Source organism: Salminus brasiliensis, chromosome 9 (genome assembly GCF_030463535.1).
Source record: "Salminus brasiliensis chromosome 9, fSalBra1.hap2, whole genome shotgun sequence".
NCBI classification, from domain to species: Eukaryota; Metazoa; Chordata; class Actinopteri; order Characiformes; family Bryconidae; genus Salminus; species Salminus brasiliensis.
Window position 1 is genome coordinate 13,759,264 of NC_132886.1, and position 17,424 is coordinate 13,776,687.

The following is a 17,424-nucleotide window of genomic DNA, read 5'->3' on the forward strand; positions in this document are numbered from 1 at the left end:
GGGTACAATTACTGTCCTAAAATGTCATCCACCCCCCCCCCCCCTTGTCTTTTAGGAAAAGAAAAGCAGGATATTTTCATTTTTAATCCACCACTCAGCGAAGAAGAAGCAGATATGGAAGCACACCATGGTGGCCGTAGCAGTCTGCAGTTCAGGCTTGTAAACAGTACTCCCTCCCCCACTCCCCCCTAAAATCCAAATAAATGTTTTGTAAATTAAAGCTGTATTTTTTCATATAGAAAATAAAACAGTATTAAGTATATGCTGCTGCTATATACGTGATCTTGTACGATGTGTAAAAACTTTAATGTGATTGTCCAGTGTATATGTGTATAAACTATTCTTTTCACATTTTTATTAAAGCAGAAAATACAACTCTACAGAAAGTAGGTGTGCTTAGATCACTTCAACATTGGTCACAGGATTGTTCGTCACCATTTCTTGCTATTTATTGAATCTGTTATATAAAAAGGTCATAACATAAATACATATGTCATTTATGGTAAGCAAAAGAAAACTTTGTATGAGGCTGCACTGGAAAACAGAGAGGGGTGTTAGAGAATGAAGGGATTGCAATACAGCGTTCTGCAAGGGAGAGTTAAGAACTCCTAAGTTATGGTCTGTGTGTGTGTGTGTTTGTGTGTGTGTGTGTGTGTTTGTGTGTCTGCTGCTTCATTTATGTTTTTTTATCATCTCTTCCAGTTTATTGCGGTTCCCCCCGGAAAATTCCTCAACCTGTAAGCAGAGAGGGTGGTCATTATATGAATACATCCCACCTTCTTTATTCTTTGTCTATATAGAATGTGCAAGTTAATCATGTGGTAAAGATGAGGACTCACCTTTTTCCCATTCCTGTAGAAGTGGAAAGTTGGCATGCATTTGATTTCACAATGGGCGGCTACATCCTAGAGAGAGTGACAGAGAGAGAGAGAGAGAGAGAGAGAGAGAGAGAGAGAAAGAGAGACAGAGAGAAAAAGAGACACAGCATTCATAAGCGACATGAATGGCATTTCAGCACTAGGCTGTCTGATAGCAATCTTTAATATCATTCTTTCATTTTGGCATGCATTCGGTGAGATGACACCGAGGCTTCGCAGCTGAAAACACCCCAGCGCTCTGTGAGCTGTTTCAGAGAAGAATTACACAAACCAAGCAAATAGGCAAGATGAATTCTTCTGTTCCAATACTGATACCTATATTAAAATGAGTGAAAACTGATGAATGTGTATATAAGTCATACTAATACTATTAAAGTCAAATTAAATTCATTTTGCATCATCAGTTTAGTGGTTGGTTCGAATTAGAGTGAGCTCATTCAGAGTGATTTAATTTGAAAGCATTTGTTTACATGGGTGCTAGGCAGCCTTAATGTCCTGTAAAACGTGTATACCACCTCTACACCATTGATTTGCTTTTAAAAACCTCTGAAATCCCTGAAATGTTCCATTTTTTTCCAACAAACAATAATATTGTACAGTAAAAAAAATCCATATGCTGACTCTGCTCTATTGAATCTATGGAAATTTACACCAATCAGCCCTAACATTAGTACCACATTTTAATATCTAAAATTGAGCAAGTCCCTCTTGTGCCACCACAGCAGATCTGACCATTTGATTGACATGGACTTCACAAAAATTATAAAGATGCCCTGTGGGATCTGGCACCAATTTATGCATCCATTAATGAGCCTTGACTGGTTCACTGGTTGTCCTTTTTTATGGACAACATTTGGTAGTTACTGACCACTGCGTTTCTACCAGAAAAAAACCACAAGACTTGCCTGGTGTTTTGACCCAGTCATCTAGCCATCATAATATGACCCTTGTCAAAGTGGCTTTGATCCTTATGCTTGCCAATTAATCCTGCTTTTAACACATTATCTTCAATAACTGACTGATCGCTTGATGCCTAATATATCTCACATTGACAGATGCCACTGTGGATAAAGATAACCAGTCAGATAATCTTAAAAGATAATTCACTTCACCTAATGTACTAATGTTATGGCTCATTGGTGTATAGTAAAAGTATAGTATAATAATTTAGAACATAGTATAGTATAGTTCCTGTACACCTAAAAATGTATGAATACAGTAGAAGGTTGGGGGATATGGGAATATGCACAGCATGTCAGCAGTCTAAGACATATTGCTTATTATATATTGCCCAATATATTACACAATCAAGCCTTATCAATTAGCTAGTGCAAGTGCATCTACAACTTTAAGCTTCTAGCTGATTGATTAGAAACTTTCAATGAGATAAACTCATGGAATAAGAACATTTCAGTATGAACGTATGTGAATTACAGCCAACAGAACCAACGTGGTGGAAACACTGAGCTGAACAGAGAGCTGCAGACAGTGCTACTATTAACAAAACTGCAGAAATGACTCCATACACTTTCTCTAGGTGAGCTGCTTCACTTACTAAACTCAGATTGAACTCTTAATGCATAAGCGATTCACTTCATATAAATGCTGCACAGCACAACGTGCCCTGCTGAACATACTTCATAAGAGCCAGCCTCAAACGAGCCCTATCTTCTAACACCAAGAATGCCAGACCTGACTACTTCTGCTATGACTGGTGATTTAAATGTCACGCCGAATAAAAGTATTTTCTCCCCTAGTTTGACATTTCAACAAACAGAAAACGTTTTCAAGCCCATCATGGAAATCCACTCTTTAAGAAAGGACGCCTATCCTCCTGCACACACTGGAGTTCATTTGCATTGTGCTCAAAGAAACACACCTTGTAGCCATACCAACGCCCCAGAAAAACAATCACTCAGCCATGCCACAGCTACAAACCGTCTCTGATAAAAGACTGATAAAACTGAGCAGAGGCCAATATCCTCTCTGAGTGCTATCGCTGTATCAAATAATGCACGTACTGACAGCTGACACCATAGCAACCCATCAGCATGTGTGCAGGAAAGGGTCTGATACGCTGGTGTCGAGTTCTACTCAAATACAAAAGGTTTATCAAAATGCATGCAAATGCATGGCAGGTCTACAAAGGACGGTTAGGGACAGCCTTCCAGGCCTGGACAGGCACTGAAGCCATCTGGGAGATAAGAACTTAATGGTGGTGCTGAGGGACCTTTTTGGGAGGTGAGACACTTACAGAAGATCAGAAATAAACTACTATGGGCATGGAAAACAGCATTTAAAATGATGAAAAATGTTTTTTGTAGTACCAAGGAAGCTGGGAGGAAGCCTGCGCGGAGACTGGGAGGATACACCAAAGTCCCAAACCCATAGCCCCAACCCCCTGGAGCTGTTTAGCACTTATAGGATGGGAGGGGGTTAGGTGGCTGTCAATAGAGTGGAAGGGTGGCTGGGTGACTGTCAACAGGGTGGAAGGCTGGCTGGGTGAGTGTCAATAGGGTGAAAGGGGGCTGGGCGGCTGTCAATAGGGAGGAACTGGAGAGATTTCAAAATGATGAGTTTCTACCAGGAATTGTTGTGTACAGGTACTGGAGAGGGAGGTTGGCTAGAGGCTAAAGCTGGCCAGGACTACAGTTTAGAGTTCACACTGGGGTGTTTAGCTGGCTACCCTGTGTGTTAACATCTCATTTCATACAATAGCTATACATACAGTGGTACCTGCACACTTAAGAGTCGTACAGGTGCCTTACCTGTGCATCGTCCACGTCAACCTTCAGAAACACCACATCCACATTTTCTGGTTTTTCAGAGAACTCCTGAGGAAAGAGAAAAGGAGTAAGTCTCTGGCTGGAGCAGCAACAGTAGTGCAGTGACAGTAAGGATTGAGGGGACAGGCTGGGATTAGTTCTGAACCATCTCCAAACTTAGAAACTGCCTTTACGGTAGAGAGGGAATCAATGCTGCTTGCTTACTCATCTCTCTTATTTATCTCATCTTTGAGTGAGGAAGTGGCATATGCACTGCTCTCACTCCCACCCCCCCCCCTTCCCTCTACTCCCTCTCAATTCTTTCTCTCTGTCTATTTCTCTTTCGTTTTCCATTCTCTCTACCCTAGTCCATCTTTCTCTCTCATTAGCATTCCTCTAATAGCCTCTCCAAGTGAAGGAGGCTTCCCCTGCAATTGCCATGACGATGAAGCATAAACACAGAGCCACTCCCGATAATTGCGGAAGCCTCTGAGGAAATCTCATTAGAGTCCTGACATCTGCAGATGCTGTAGGGCGAGAGACAGACCGACAGACAGATAGACAGAAAGAATAAAAGAGAGACAGAGGGAGAGAGAGACTGCCCTTCCAGAGAACTTTTTACTCACTTTAAAGACAGGTCCGATCATTTGGCAGGGGCCGCACCACGTGGCTGTGAAATCCACAACCACCAACTTGTTCCCTGCGTTCCTCAGGGCGTTGTCAAAGGCTTCCTGGTCAGAAAGAAGAATTTGAAAACAATTACTCCAACAGACTTCAAATAAACAGGAGCACCTAACAGAGTTTAGTGGAGAGAGGTCTGATGTTTGGTGATGCTCATGCGTGGAGCGGCTGGTGGAACCTTTAGTGTTTACAATGAGAGTTAATTAAGGCCCGGATATTACTGTATCTCTCTCTCCAGGATATTACACTCTGGAATGACTTCAGGAAAAAATGTCATAATGCTTCATGACTCCCCTTTCAGATCTACAGTAAATACTATAAGAAATTATATGTTTATATATTTATATATTTAATTTCACCTAGTATAATAACCCTGTAGTATCACATAGGGATGGGTATACATAATAAAAATGAATAGTTGTAAGTAATAGCTATAATAATAGTAATAGTAATACCTAAATAATAATATAATATAAAATAATTGTAATAATACCTATATCAATGCTTTCTCAGCAGAGACCACTCAAATCTTAGTTGAAAATGAAAATCTGTATGTACAGAAGTTCAACTGTGATTGGATGGGTTGATATCAAACTTCTACATTTGACAGAAACTGAATTTTGGTTACCTAACACCCTAACTTAAAACCAACAACATGTTGGGCAAATTGGTTACTTAACATCACAACTTCTAACCAACAAAATAATCAGCCTCAGTTGTCGTCACTATTCAACGTCAATTGGACCATGGTGTTAGACATTGTCCTTCCACTGAATTTGGGTCACCCAACATCACAATCAACATTCAACCAGATAACAACATCTATTGATGTTGGTGGCCTGCTGGATTGGCTTCGATACCAATTCCTGAACAACTTTTTTCCCCAGATAAATTCAGAATATTAAAAAAATATTCAGTCAAAAATGATACAATTCAAGGAGGAGAATGTGTCAATATTATGTCATTATTACGTTTACAGAATGTAATCAAGACAGCCAATCACCAGCCAAGAATTACACACATGCCTACTGACCCACTAATGCTCACTGACTATTAGCTGCTGAAATTTTTGATACTCTGTAGTTCTGTTCTGTAAAATATGTAATAAGTATTGGATCTTGCAATAAACTACAGTAGTTGTGTGAATTTGCTTCTGAACCAGGCCTCAGTGACCCAGACTCTGATCTCTGACCTTGGACCTTGGACCCTGACCCTGTATGACAGGATATGTAAAGTTAAAATCAGTTTAATCAGCTATACAATCCACTATTGATCAAGTTCCAGACAGATCAGCACTACACTGCACCCCCCCCCCACACACACACAACCTCCGCCCAAGCAAACACAACAGCAAGTTAGCTGTGTATTAAAAAGTACTGTGCCTTCCAGAAACCACCCAGAACGAGAGTGAAACAGCTATTAATCACTCTAAACGAAAGTGTTTAATGCCTGAAGAAAATAGAATAGAATGAACCCCTCACAGGCTATTATACACACACTGACTGACACCCTCTGAACTGACAGGCAGGCTACTTTAATGTCAGGTGTGGCAGTTCTCTGTATGAGAAAAAAAAACAAAGTTAGCACACATGAGTAACTCACTAAAGGAGATGCTCGATTAGTCACTAATAAACTAACTAATAAACTACAGACAAGAATAAAGACATTTCTTTAGAGCTAAGCTCTAAGACCAGTATTACCTCCCACTGGAGGTGTGGAATTGTTACAGCTGCTGCTACAAGAACTTAACGATAGTTTAGAGATCAGCCGTGGATAATCTTACCTTATCCTCGATCACGATGATCATCTTGATGTTTCTTAGTCACTCCCAGCTCTAGCAATCAAGCCTGTGCTGAAGGGTCTTTATAGGGGCGCCTAATAGACACGCCCACCCTGAGCACAGTAAACCAATCAGCAGCTATAACACATTCGTCCTCGGCATCTTTCTCCACCCGTTTTCGGTCAAAACGCGGCTGATAGAAATGAATACAGTGGATGGATGAATGCACTTACAGTACTGTGCATATATAGCAATAAGCTTGTGGTTTTGCTTGTAGATAGATCTCTGGGCGCAGGCGAATACACACACACGAGCATTCACTCACACCAAGGATCAATGTTAAACAGCCAAATCACCACCATGTGTCTTCTTACCGAAGTACTCGGAGGAAACACACGGCGCTGATCTTTTTTCATGATGATAATGATAGCCAGCACAGACCACTGCAGATTACTATAGCCTGTATAGTGTAAATAACAATATCATTATTAATAATAATAATAATAATAATATATGCTACAACTATATATAGATCGATAGATATAGATAACTATATATATATATATATATATATATATATATATATATATATATATATATATATATATATATAAAGAGATAGAGCGATAGAGAGAGAGAGAGAGAGAGAGAGAGAGAGAGAAAGAGAGAGAGCTATACACTACATTGCCAAAAGTATTCTCTCGTCTGCCTTCGCACAATCCATAGGGTTTAAATAATGTCAGGCCACCATCTGCAGCTACAACAGCTTCAGCTCTTCTGGGAATGTTTTCCACAAGGTTTAGGAGTGTGTTTATATGAATTCCTGACCATTCTTCCAAAAGTGCATTTGTGAGGTCAGATACTGATGTTGGACGAGAAAGCCTGGCTCGCAGTCTCCACTCTAATTCATCCCAAAGGTGTTCTATCGGGTTGAGGTCAAGACTCTGTGCAGGCCAGTTAAGTTCCTCTTCACCAAACCCGCTCAAAGTCTTTATGGACCTTTCTTTGTGCACTGGTGCGCAGTCATGGATCATAAAAATGACCAAAATCTCTTGGTCTGCTGAAACATTAAGAGTTCTTTCACTGGAACTAAGGGGCTGAACCCAACTTCTAAAAAACAACCCCACACCATAATCCCCCCTCCACCAAACTTTACACTTGGCACAATGCAGTCAGACAAGTACAGTTCTTCTGGCAACCACCAAACCCAGACCAGTCTATCAGATTGCCGGACAGAAAAGCGTGATTCGCCACTCCAGAGAACACGCCTCCATTGCTCTAGAGTCCAGTGGCAGCGTGCTTTACATCACTGCATTCGACGCTTTGCATTGCTCTTGAAGCTACAAATCCATGAAGCTCTCTACGCACTGTTCTTGAGCTAATCTGAAGGCCACATTAAGTTTGGAGGTCTGTAGCGACTGACCGCAGAAAGTTGGCAACCTTTGCACACAATGTGCCTCAGCATCCGCTGACCCCGCTCTGTCATTTTACGTGACCTACCAAGTTGCTTTCGTTCCCAATCGCTTCCACTTTGTTATAATACCACTGACAGGTGAAGGTGGAATATTTAGCAGTGAGGAAATTTTACGACTTGACTTGTTGCACAGGTGGCCTCCTATCATGGTACCACGCTGGAATTCACTGAGCTCCTGACAGCGACCCATTCTTTCACAAATGTTTGTAGAAGCAGTCTGCATGCCTAGGTGCTTGGCTTCATACACCTGTGGCCATGGAATTGATTGGAACACCTAAATTCAATTATTTGGATGGGTGAGTGAATACTTTTGGCAATATAGTGTATATATAATTGACCAATAATTGTGGACCAAAATGCTCCAAAATGACTGTTAATAATTTAGCAATTATTATAATAAACATATTTAGATTTAGATTTATATTATTATTAATAATAATAATAATAATAATAAAGGACCAATATAAATGTTTATTTTACAAAATAGACAGTCTTAGTGGGGTTATTTTTTTTAAATACTTAGGAAAGTACAAGCTAATGAAAAATACTTGTTTGAGCCATTAGCCAATCGCAGTGCAGGAGGCGGGAGCTGTCGGAAAACAGGTGGGGAACAAATTTCGCTGCAGGGTGCATGAAGAAACACGATGGGCGTTGAGACGTTCATAGCTAAGGTACAGAGTTGGAGACTCTGCTCTGCTGTGCACTGCTCTGTTCTTGTTTAATGTGTGATTCACACTTATTTGGAATATTTGGGTCGGAGTGAAACCGAAAGCCTCAAACCCTTCCTGTCACCATGACTAAACACTTCTGCAGATTCCCGGATGGTTTTACGTACCATGACGTCAGCGGCTGTATCTTAAAGGAGTGGGAGAAAAACCAGTGAAACAAGTGGCACTTTTTTACTGCTCAGAAATACACTTCCATATGTTTACAGCAGTGTCCTTTAATATAAAAAGACATTTTTTTCATCCTATAGTTTTTTCAGTTTTATACTTTACAGGCAATCAAAACAACGAGGACCCCTCACTGGACCTCAAAATTCAAATCAGCTTCTAAAAATAAGTCTCTGTTTTCAGGTTTAGAAACAGAGACGGCTTCTCCTGTCATCCTCTCTTCAAAGGGCTCGACTGAAAGGGTGAAGTGAAGACATCAGACGCTCAGACACAAGCTCCTGCAGTTTACCCGCACATAATAAAACTACACATACACAAGGTGTGCTACTTCTGCCATTAGCCTATAAACAAAAGGTCACTACACTTTAACGACAGCTTTTCCCAGGTCCGTCCCTTTCAGCATGCGGATGAAGGCGGCGGGCATGTTCTCAAAGCCCACCGTGATTTTTTCCTTTGCCTTTAACTTCCCCTGCAAAGCAGACACACCAGAGTCATCATGACTATGAATCTCCACCACTTGCAAATTTCTGTCACTGAATGGCTGCATTTGTATTCCGCATTTTTCAGTAATGAGAGCTGTCTATTCATGGCTGTGGTTAAAGGCCTAGACAGTTATGAGGTTTACAGCAGAGCTCCTGCAGTATACTCCCATGCTCCTTAAACACGGCTGATTGCTGTAAAGAAGGATGCTCTCTGACTGATACATGTCAGGCTTCTTGTCAAAGAAGTAAACGTGTTGGGTTTTACAGTAATGAACATGTCACGCTTAGCCCAGGGATTTGTGCAAGTGCATGGTTTGTTATTCTAACCGTGATGCTTTGTGCTTTGTATTCAGTAGCTCATCCTGTAGTGTTACACTAAAGCAGATGGGGGTCACTGCCAGCATTACAGTCTTAAAGATCAGCACAAGTGCATGTTCTGTTATATAACTGTTATAAGGTGCTTGGTCTGAAAACAGGAATTACAACATCAGTGCAGCAGTGTTGTTTATGAAGAATACCTTATCATAATAATAAGTGTAACAGTAGTGTAAATGGACAGCACTGTAGTGGAGAAACTGCTGGCAGTTCATTACTGTATCAGTAGATTTACTGGAAGAACATGTACTCATTATGAAGTTCCAGTAACTGTCAACACAAGACATCCAGTTCCAATAATATTGTAGCACTACTCCACCTAGTGGTCAGGCGAAGTGTATACTGCACTTTATCCAGAGCTGCAAAGTCAGATCTTGTTTACAAGCATCTATCAGAACCTTTCAACCTCAGCTGTGTCTGCTGCATCTGGATCATGCAGTCAGTTACCACAGATAATAATTTGGATAGCTTTCCCTAAACATAGCACTACACACACTTCTAGAAGAAGCTAATGAGTAGATGCTAGTGCCAACAGGCCAACAGTGAGGCTCCAGCTGTGGACAGCTTCAGCACTGTGTAGTTTACTGTTTTAGCATCTGTTCAACTCACCATTTTTTTTTAAGTTTCATTTTAAACACAACTCTCCTCTAGACTGACCGGATCTCTTATGAGTACCAACATCAGCTCATAAGCTATGTGGACAAATTCATTGTTTCTACTGAAATCAAGGGAATTATAAAATAGTTATTTATAGGATTTGATTGCGTTCAGGGGTGAGAGCTTTACTAATCACCGCCCCACCTAATCCCCAACCCGCCAACTTGCCTCAAAAGTATTACCTGGGCCTCAATGCTGGGGCGCTTTATACTCCTCTGACCCACAACTGCCATTAGACATGGTGCCAATAGGTTCATGATTATCTATTCTAGACAGTCCTATTCTATTGCCAATACTTATCTACAGGGACTGGACAAGCCGTGTGTGTGCATTTGCACATCAGTGTCTACAATGGGTGCCAATTAAAAAAGTAAACAACTGCATTCATCAGAAGGGGTGTCCAGAAACATTTTGACATATAGTGCAGCTCATATGCTAACAAGCTACAGTTCATTGGTTCCATTAGGTTTGAACTTGCCTCCTTCATCCATGTGGTCAGTCTTCTGGTTGATGCCTCGTCTTTGTCGGGCCACTGATTGACTTGGAAGCCCTCTATTCTAAGTTTGCGGGACAGCAAAGTCATGTGGGGGTAAGGACCTGCAGCATAGAGAACACACAAAGCAGTAGTTTGAATCATGGAAACTTTCAACAATATCTTTATTCCTCTTAGCATTTTATCCAAAGCAGTTCTGATTTAAAGGGATATTTCACAATGTTCCTACCTAATGTCTACCTAATGACACACATGCCTGAACTTGGAAAAGGAAAACCTGGGTGCTGAGTGCTTTTCTAAGTAATGGGACATTATTACTGGCATTACTGGCAGATGCAGCAGATAGAGATTACCCTAAAAATGAATAGTTGAAAATCCTTGAATAGTTACCCTAATATGAATGCCAGCGGTCCTCAGAGAAAGCATGTCTGAAGTGCTGTAGCTAATAATGAATGGTGTAGTTATCTACTCCATAAATCTGATTAACGGACATTGGTAATGAAATAGTCGCTATGACTAAGCAAGGATGTCACCTACACATCTGTGGTGTGGTGGCATTGTACAGTGAGATTGCACCACACACAGCAATGCGTCCACCAAGCCTCATCTGATTCAGTGCTGCAGTAAAGTAGGGCCCTCCAACCTGCAAATAATAATGATTAATTATTATTATTACATTTATTTAACCAGGACAGTTTTAAGCTGACAAGTGAAGTTTCAGGGATAATTTTTTTAATTTGTAAACAAATAAGTTTTAGTTTTAGTTTACTTTCAGATCCCTGAAGTACATCCTTAGCCACTGTCATAGGTCTAGAAATACAATCTTCAGCCAATAGATGCTGCGTTCTACTTTAACCCAAAATATGTGTATTTGGATAATCCAATGGTAATAAGTCTTGATTTTTTTACTGCACTGTGATAAATTAATAAAAAGGGCTCCATTTTTTACTATGTAAAGATCTACTTTACCCCTCATATACTTCACGTATTTCACAAATGAAGGCAAAAAAAACACCAAATAAATAATTTCAGGACACTAAATGTAAAAACATGACATTTAAACTAAAATATCATACTAAGGGGTCAAAAGCATGCCATTTTAAATAACATAATGTTTCTCAAACTAAAACTACTGATGAGTGCACCTACATTTTCAAAATAGCAGTCGTATCCCTCAGGTGATGCCTTCTTCAGTGCTTCATCCAGTGAAGGCTCAGTTTTGTAGTTAAAGACATGGTCAAAGCCCAGCTCTTTCAGGTAGGCCACTTTATCTTCGCTTCCAGCTGATCCCACTACCTTACAGCCTTTAATCTTACAGATCTGTCCCACCATAGTGCCCACTGCACCTGCGGCTGCGCTCACCAGCACAATCTCACCTGGCTTTGCCTGCAGCACCTCCTCCAGGCCATACAGAGCAGTCAAACTGACATGAACAACACAGGGAGAATTAGTCAATAACATACAGTCCATTTAATTTGTAAATACATACATTCCTATTAAATTTTGCATATTTATGTTACATTTAATAGTTCTGTAAATAATAGAAGGAATATTTTAAACTATACACTAAAATGTCATGTTTTTGGTGGAGTTTTATAGCCATGATGGCACTGATATTATTATTTTATGTAATATTTTAATTATTTGAGAAACATCAAAAAGTTTCAGATTCTTATGTCCTTATGAAATAAATTTCTTTAGTAAATGGGAGTTATTTAGTAAAGACAACAGTTATTTATTGTGCCATAAAAATGTACCCCTCCTGATTTCCCACTAACCAAACCTATATCTGAAGATCAGTCTTTCACATCGCTGTGGATGAATTTCTGCCCACTTTTCTTTGCAGAATTGCTTTATTTAGCCACAATAATTTTTTTAACCTAAAAAACCTGTTCACTTTTTAGTAAAGTATTCCACACAATACACTATGAAGTTCAGGTTAAGTAATATTTGCTAGAAATGTGACATTTGATTTCTTCTAATGAAAATTATGATTTCTTCTAAATGTAGGTAAGCCTGCTTAAAGCTTTGTAATAAACTGTACAATGTGAATCATAAAAGTATACTTTACTACACCGTTACAAGCATGTTTATTTATACTGTACAAACCAATCAGTATATGAAGATTTCATAAAAGGAATATGACTGAAAATCATATTACTTAGAAATATAAAACATGTGACTGTAAACATTTGAATCTATATATTACTTAAGAACAGTTTACTTGACAATGTTGTTCAAACCAGTTTGTAAACTTAACTGTTTACAGAAGAAGTTTACAGTGTACTGTTATTGTTTGCAGTGTAAAAATGTACTAAATTAATGTATTCAAATGTATTCATAGTCACATTGGTTTAATACAGAAAACACTGATTCCAAACTTTTAAACAAGTCATTCCAAATGTTTGACTGCGATAAGACTACATTACCCAGGCATCCCTAGGGCACCAACAGCCAGGGAAAGAGGAATGTCTTTAGGCCAATCAGGAAGAATACGAGCCATGTCCTGGCCAAATATTGCTTTTCCATTGGTCACAGTGTATGTCCTCCAACCACATGGAGCAACAACATAACAGCCCACGGGATACGCTGGGTTCCTGCTCTGAATCACCCTGGAAACAGAAAAACACTGTCAGACCAAAGAGTTGTTTATACATGAAATATACATAAAACATAAAACTAACAGGTGGTAGATGTGAGAGAAATCTTACTTGGCCACCTGAGCTCCTAACTGTACATCACCTTCTTTCATCAGCGCCTTACTCACAGCCCTGAAGAGATATGACAGCAAGAAACACTCATATTAATGGAATGCAAACAGAGCAGCTGCTTTGGAACGTGTGTGATTACTAGAGAGGGGCAAAGCCTTCAACAAGCATCCAGCAGGAGTTCATGTATCAACCTATTCTACAAGCTTTTAATCCCCATGGTGCAAGGACTCATACTACTGGTTTGAAATGTGGATGGTGTAAAGATTAGTCATTTTATACAAATGAATTCAACAATTACAGAGACAGAACATGCAAAGACTTTAGCTGACCACACCCCTAACTGATTCATTTATGCAACACAGTGATACATTTATTCTTGCAATGTCCAATAAATAATCAGCATACATAAACATACACAGTTGCTTGACATTAACTCTACCTCATATATGGATCAAGACTGAGGAAGATGGCCTCCAACATGACCTCTGAAACAAATGCAAATCAGTGAGACTGATAAATGCTCCAGTAAAAAAAACAACTAGTGCAGTTCATATGAAAACTACCCAGTTACCTCCATCTTTGACCTCAGGTAGTGTCTCTTCTTTCATCTCAAAGTCGCTCTCCTTTGGAAAGCCATTGAAATGCTTCCGCAGGATCCAAACCTTTGCCTTAACCATGCTTCTGCAACAGCCAAATGCTTTCCAGCAGAGTGTTCCCAAAGCTTACTACAGTCCAAGCAATGCCAAGGCTCAGCTTTATATCCTGTACCCCACCCACTGTAGCAGATGTTTGAACAAACAACCATGTAGAAAGTTCAAGAGGCTTAAAACAACCGACAGCTATGATCTGTTGAATGTCAAGAAAGATTGTCCATTTTAATACAGTGCCAAAGAAATGCATATTATTAACTTTATTTTGGCAAAATATCAGAATTAGGCTGCACTGCATTGCATGATTTTGGCATCTTTGCATGTTAATGAGTAAGCAATACCTTATCCTGGAAGATTAGAAGTGATATCAGAATCCTGTTTGGGCGTACCTGCATCTTACAGCTCTATACTGCGGTGCGTTGTATGTGAGTTCAAGTTGATCATTTTAGTATATGGTCACTGAATGAGTACACTGCAATAGATAAAGTGTAAATAACTCCTTATAAAATTCATAGATTATACAGATTCAATCCTTTCCCTGAGTTTGGGCAGGATCAATATCACATCCATAGACCTGATGTATACTAGATAGTAGAGTTGAGGGAGTGGCTCTCCAGTAAATGCACAGCCAGCGCTACAGGTTTATACCTGGGTCACAGTGATTCAGCACATTTTCAGATGTCTTTACATGCAATCCAGTTCACTCCTCAGGGACCCATAGTAAATTACCACTAACATACCCATTTTCTCACAAAAGTAATTTTAGCAAAACAAAACTAAATGGAGGTTCAGTGGACTAAGGCCTAAGGAGCTCTCCAAGAAATAGCAAAAGCATATGCTCTATTACAGGCTGAGCGAAAACACAACTGCCTAAAGAACTGATTCTTAAAGATATTTCCCATCATAGATAGCTTACTGTATATACATGGATTTGCGCCCCTGCCTGGTGAAGAGAGTGTTCAATGTGATGCTCGCTCTACCATTTCACTGAATCATCTTTGTGCTTTCAGATGCTTTCAGGAAACTAAACCCAGCTGTTTGCCAACACTGCAGGTGCTGTCAACTTTTGGAAATCCATCAGAGACTGTATGTGTTCTGCCCAGGGTCCATGTATCCAACCTGTCCCCTAGCACCCCAAAGTCATCATTCTTAAAAGAGAATATGAGAGGCCTATCAGCAAACCCACACTGAATGTAAGTGAGTCACTATATGTAACAGTGAGTTGCATGACCAAAGACTATTTCTGCTCTCCTAAAAACTAAGGACACAAAAGACTTCTTGGGGGTGATGCCAAAATAACAAAGAAGTAAAAACTGTGAGTCTATCCCTGGTGCCCCAGTGTTCAGTGTGATGGTGCTGGAGATGCTGTCCCCGAACCGGACTAACTGGGGCCTCCTCTTCAGGAAGTCCAGGATCCAGTTGCAGAGGGGGGTGTTGAGGCCCAGCAAGCTTAACTTCCTGTTGAGATTCTGTGGGATGGTGGTGTTGAATGCTGAACTGAAGTCTATGAACAGCATTCTGACGTAGGTGTCCTTCTTCTCCAGGTGGGCAAGGGAGAGATGAAGGGTGGTGGTGGTGGTGGTGGTGGCATCGTTCGTGGAGCGGTTTGGACGATATGCAAACTGCAGGGGGTCCAATGAAGAGGGCAGTTGGGTCTTGATGTTCCTCATGACTAGACTCTTGAAGCACTTCATGATGATGGGCGTGAGAGCAACGGGACGGTAGTCATTCAGGCAGGACACCGTGGACTTCTTCGGCACGGGGACGTTGGTCATAGATCTTGGGCCTTCACTGAAATTCTTTACAAAGAAGTGTAATAATAAACCTGACACTAAATGTCCTGATTAGAAGCAGATGTGGATTTAAAGGAACATAATAATGTTAAATATCTCAAAAAAATAATAATAATCATAATATACATGTTATGTTCATTTACATTTACATTTAAGGCATTTAACAGACTCTTATCCAGAGTGACTTACAAAAGTGCTTTGCTATTTTCCCAAGAAAAACCTCAGCTAGTTTACTTTCATATAAGACACACAAAGTACTGTTAGTGAACATTATATGATCCTCAGGTGGTTAAAAGTTCTGTTCTGTACTTAGAGCTTTCAGCTGTACTCTGGTTAGACGTACCGGCAAAGAAACTGCTGAGGAGCTAGTCATTTCCACCGCAAACTGGATGCAGGAGTTCTGGCACCTGTGCACAGTGTCTCCCACGGGTCCTCTGTAAACATCAGTGATGTGGTAAATGTGTACCAGTCCCAACTAGCATCTGAGGCTCTGAGTGCTTTCTTTGAGAGCTTGTTAAGCATCTGCAGTGAGGGAAAATCTATTGATTTACAGTTGCAGACACACTCCTGTGTAGCATTGTCCAGGCCATAGTTACTAACATCATGGTCTCCTCAAACCAGCCAGTCTTTGCTGACGATAATTTTAAGTTACCTTTTAAAGCTTAATTGTTAAGAGTGCATATCATGTAAGCTCCAAACAACAGTTTTATAAATATAAATAAGTACATAAATAAATAAACAAACAAAATAAATAGATAAATGAATGAATGAATGAATGAATGAATGACTACGTGTGGAATTAAACTATAGGACAGTAGAAGGAAGAAACACACGGCTCCTGGTGTTTTATTATAAATAGTCTCGTAGGGAGCAGAGCTTTCGCTTACGGCCACACCACCCTGAGCACGCCCGATCTCGTCTGATCTCGGAAGCTAAGCAGGGTCGGGCCTGGTTAGTACTTGGATGGGAGACCGCCTGGGAATACCAGGTGCTGTAAGCTTTTTCACCCTCGCTCTCTTCGATGCTTAATCTTTGTTTATTTTAGTCTGTGCAATGCATTTTAAGATAGTATCAGTACTTGTGATTTAGACTAATGGTCAAATCATGTTTGCATTTCACTGTATTTGGTCCCGCCTCTCTGATCCACAACGCTACCAGCACTGGCTTTGCCGTTTCCTGCTAACGTGTGAGAGGCCGCGGTTGTAAGAAGCGCCAAAGCTCTGTCAGCTAGATGTGGCATGATTAAACGAGGCATGATTTCGTAGGTTATTATATCTACATAATTGGCGGTGACTAGTGTGTGTGTGTGTTTGGCAGCTAGTCTAACTTGGTGATATGCGCTCCCCCCCCCCCCCCCCCCCAAAAAAAAAGTCAGTCCCTGAATTGCGTTTGTTTTTCTGTTATGGATATCTACTTGTTTAGATGTGCTGTCATAAAGTACAGACTGATTAGAGATCTAGCTATGTACATGCAAAAACTCAGCTCCCTATAAATAGTCTCGTAGGGAGCGTTGCTTTCGCTTACGGCCACACCACCCTGAGCACGCCCGATCTCGTCTGATCTCGGAAGCTAAGCAGGGTCGGGCCTGGTTAGTACTTGGATGGGAGACCGCCTGGGAATACCAGGTGCTGTAAGCTTTTTCACCTCAACACTCTTTTATTCTTTCAGTTCTTTCATTCTCTGTACTCTTTTACTAAATATTACTTTAGATTTTCACAAATCTTAAAAATCACGACGCATTCATTAAAAATTGTACCGAATTCATGCCAAACCATAAGACCCAAACCACAGT

The 17,424-nt window shown here is 40.3% G+C and overlaps 3 protein-coding genes and 2 non-coding genes across 8 annotated transcripts in view; 3 read left to right on the top strand and 2 right to left on the bottom strand.

The window, feature by feature from the left end:
* The window catches only part of svep1 (sushi, von Willebrand factor type A, EGF and pentraxin domain containing 1), a 116,565-nt gene extending 115,693 nt beyond the window's left edge, over nucleotides 1–872 (top strand). For all 3 annotated transcript variants that reach the window (XM_072687511.1, XM_072687509.1, XM_072687508.1), the window contains one exon: nucleotides 56–872. In XM_072687511.1, the coding sequence (XP_072543612.1) occupies nucleotides 56–86 (31 nt within the window). In that variant the 3' untranslated portion in view covers nucleotides 87–872. The remainder of the gene's footprint in view (nucleotides 1–55) is intronic.
* txnb (thioredoxin b) lies at nucleotides 326–6,190 on the bottom strand. Its single transcript, XM_072687512.1, has 5 exons — nucleotides 6,108–6,190; nucleotides 4,270–4,374; nucleotides 3,647–3,712; nucleotides 840–905; nucleotides 326–735 (listed from the first exon to the last, which is right to left on the bottom strand). Exons 1-5 carry the CDS (start codon nucleotides 6,129–6,131, stop codon nucleotides 673–675), a joined length of 324 nt encoding a protein of 107 aa, XP_072543613.1. The 5' UTR covers nucleotides 6,132–6,190; the 3' UTR covers nucleotides 326–672.
* Nucleotides 6,191–8,476: 2,286 nt separating this feature from the next.
* LOC140562109 (prostaglandin reductase 1-like) lies at nucleotides 8,477–15,041 on the bottom strand. Of its 2 annotated transcripts, XM_072687514.1 has the most exons (8): nucleotides 13,761–15,041; nucleotides 13,629–13,674; nucleotides 13,190–13,249; nucleotides 12,908–13,090; nucleotides 11,628–11,901; nucleotides 11,016–11,121; nucleotides 10,464–10,582; nucleotides 8,477–8,940 (listed from the first exon to the last, which is right to left on the bottom strand). In XM_072687514.1, exons 1-8 carry the CDS (start codon nucleotides 13,864–13,866, stop codon nucleotides 8,830–8,832), a joined length of 1,005 nt encoding a protein of 334 aa, XP_072543615.1. In that variant the 5' UTR covers nucleotides 13,867–15,041; the 3' UTR covers nucleotides 8,477–8,829. The 2 variants fall into 2 exon arrangements, with proteins under 2 accessions (XP_072543615.1, XP_072543614.1); XM_072687513.1 differs by lacking the exon at nucleotides 8,477–8,940 and having other exon boundaries at nucleotides 10,135–10,582.
* A 1,472-nt stretch (nucleotides 15,042–16,513) lies between these two features.
* On the top strand, nucleotides 16,514–16,632 carry LOC140562945 (5S ribosomal RNA). The gene has a single exon (XR_011980186.1). It is a non-coding gene; the product is annotated as a 5S ribosomal RNA (ribosomal RNA).
* A 518-nt stretch (nucleotides 16,633–17,150) lies between these two features.
* On the top strand, nucleotides 17,151–17,269 carry LOC140563062 (5S ribosomal RNA). The gene has a single exon (XR_011980299.1). It is a non-coding gene; the product is annotated as a 5S ribosomal RNA (ribosomal RNA).
* The last annotated feature ends 155 nt before the right edge of the window (nucleotides 17,270–17,424 follow it).

Excerpts from the sequence above, each read along its gene's own strand:
- txnb (XM_072687512.1), bottom strand. The coding sequence starts at position 6,131 with ATGATCATCGTGATCGAGGATAAG. Across the intron at positions 3,713-4,269 it reads TGATCGGACCTGTCTTTAAA|GAGTTCTCTGAAAAACCAGA; the intron begins GTGAGTAAAAAG and ends CTCTTTCCTCAG. Across the intron at positions 906-3,646 it reads TTGACGTGGACGATGCACAG|GATGTAGCCGCCCATTGTGA; the intron begins GTAAGGCACCTG and ends CACTCTCTCTAG.
- LOC140562109 (XM_072687513.1), bottom strand. The coding sequence starts at position 13,866 with ATGGTTAAGGCAAAGGTTTGGATCCTGCGGAAGCATTTCAATGGCTTT. Across the intron at positions 13,250-13,628 it reads AGTCTTGATCCATATATGAG|GGCTGTGAGTAAGGCGCTGA; the intron begins GTAGAGTTAATG and ends ATATCTCTTCAG. Across the intron at positions 11,902-12,907 it reads GGTGCCCTAGGGATGCCTGG|TTTGACTGCTCTGTATGGCC; the intron begins GTAATGTAGTCT and ends TGTTCATGTCAG.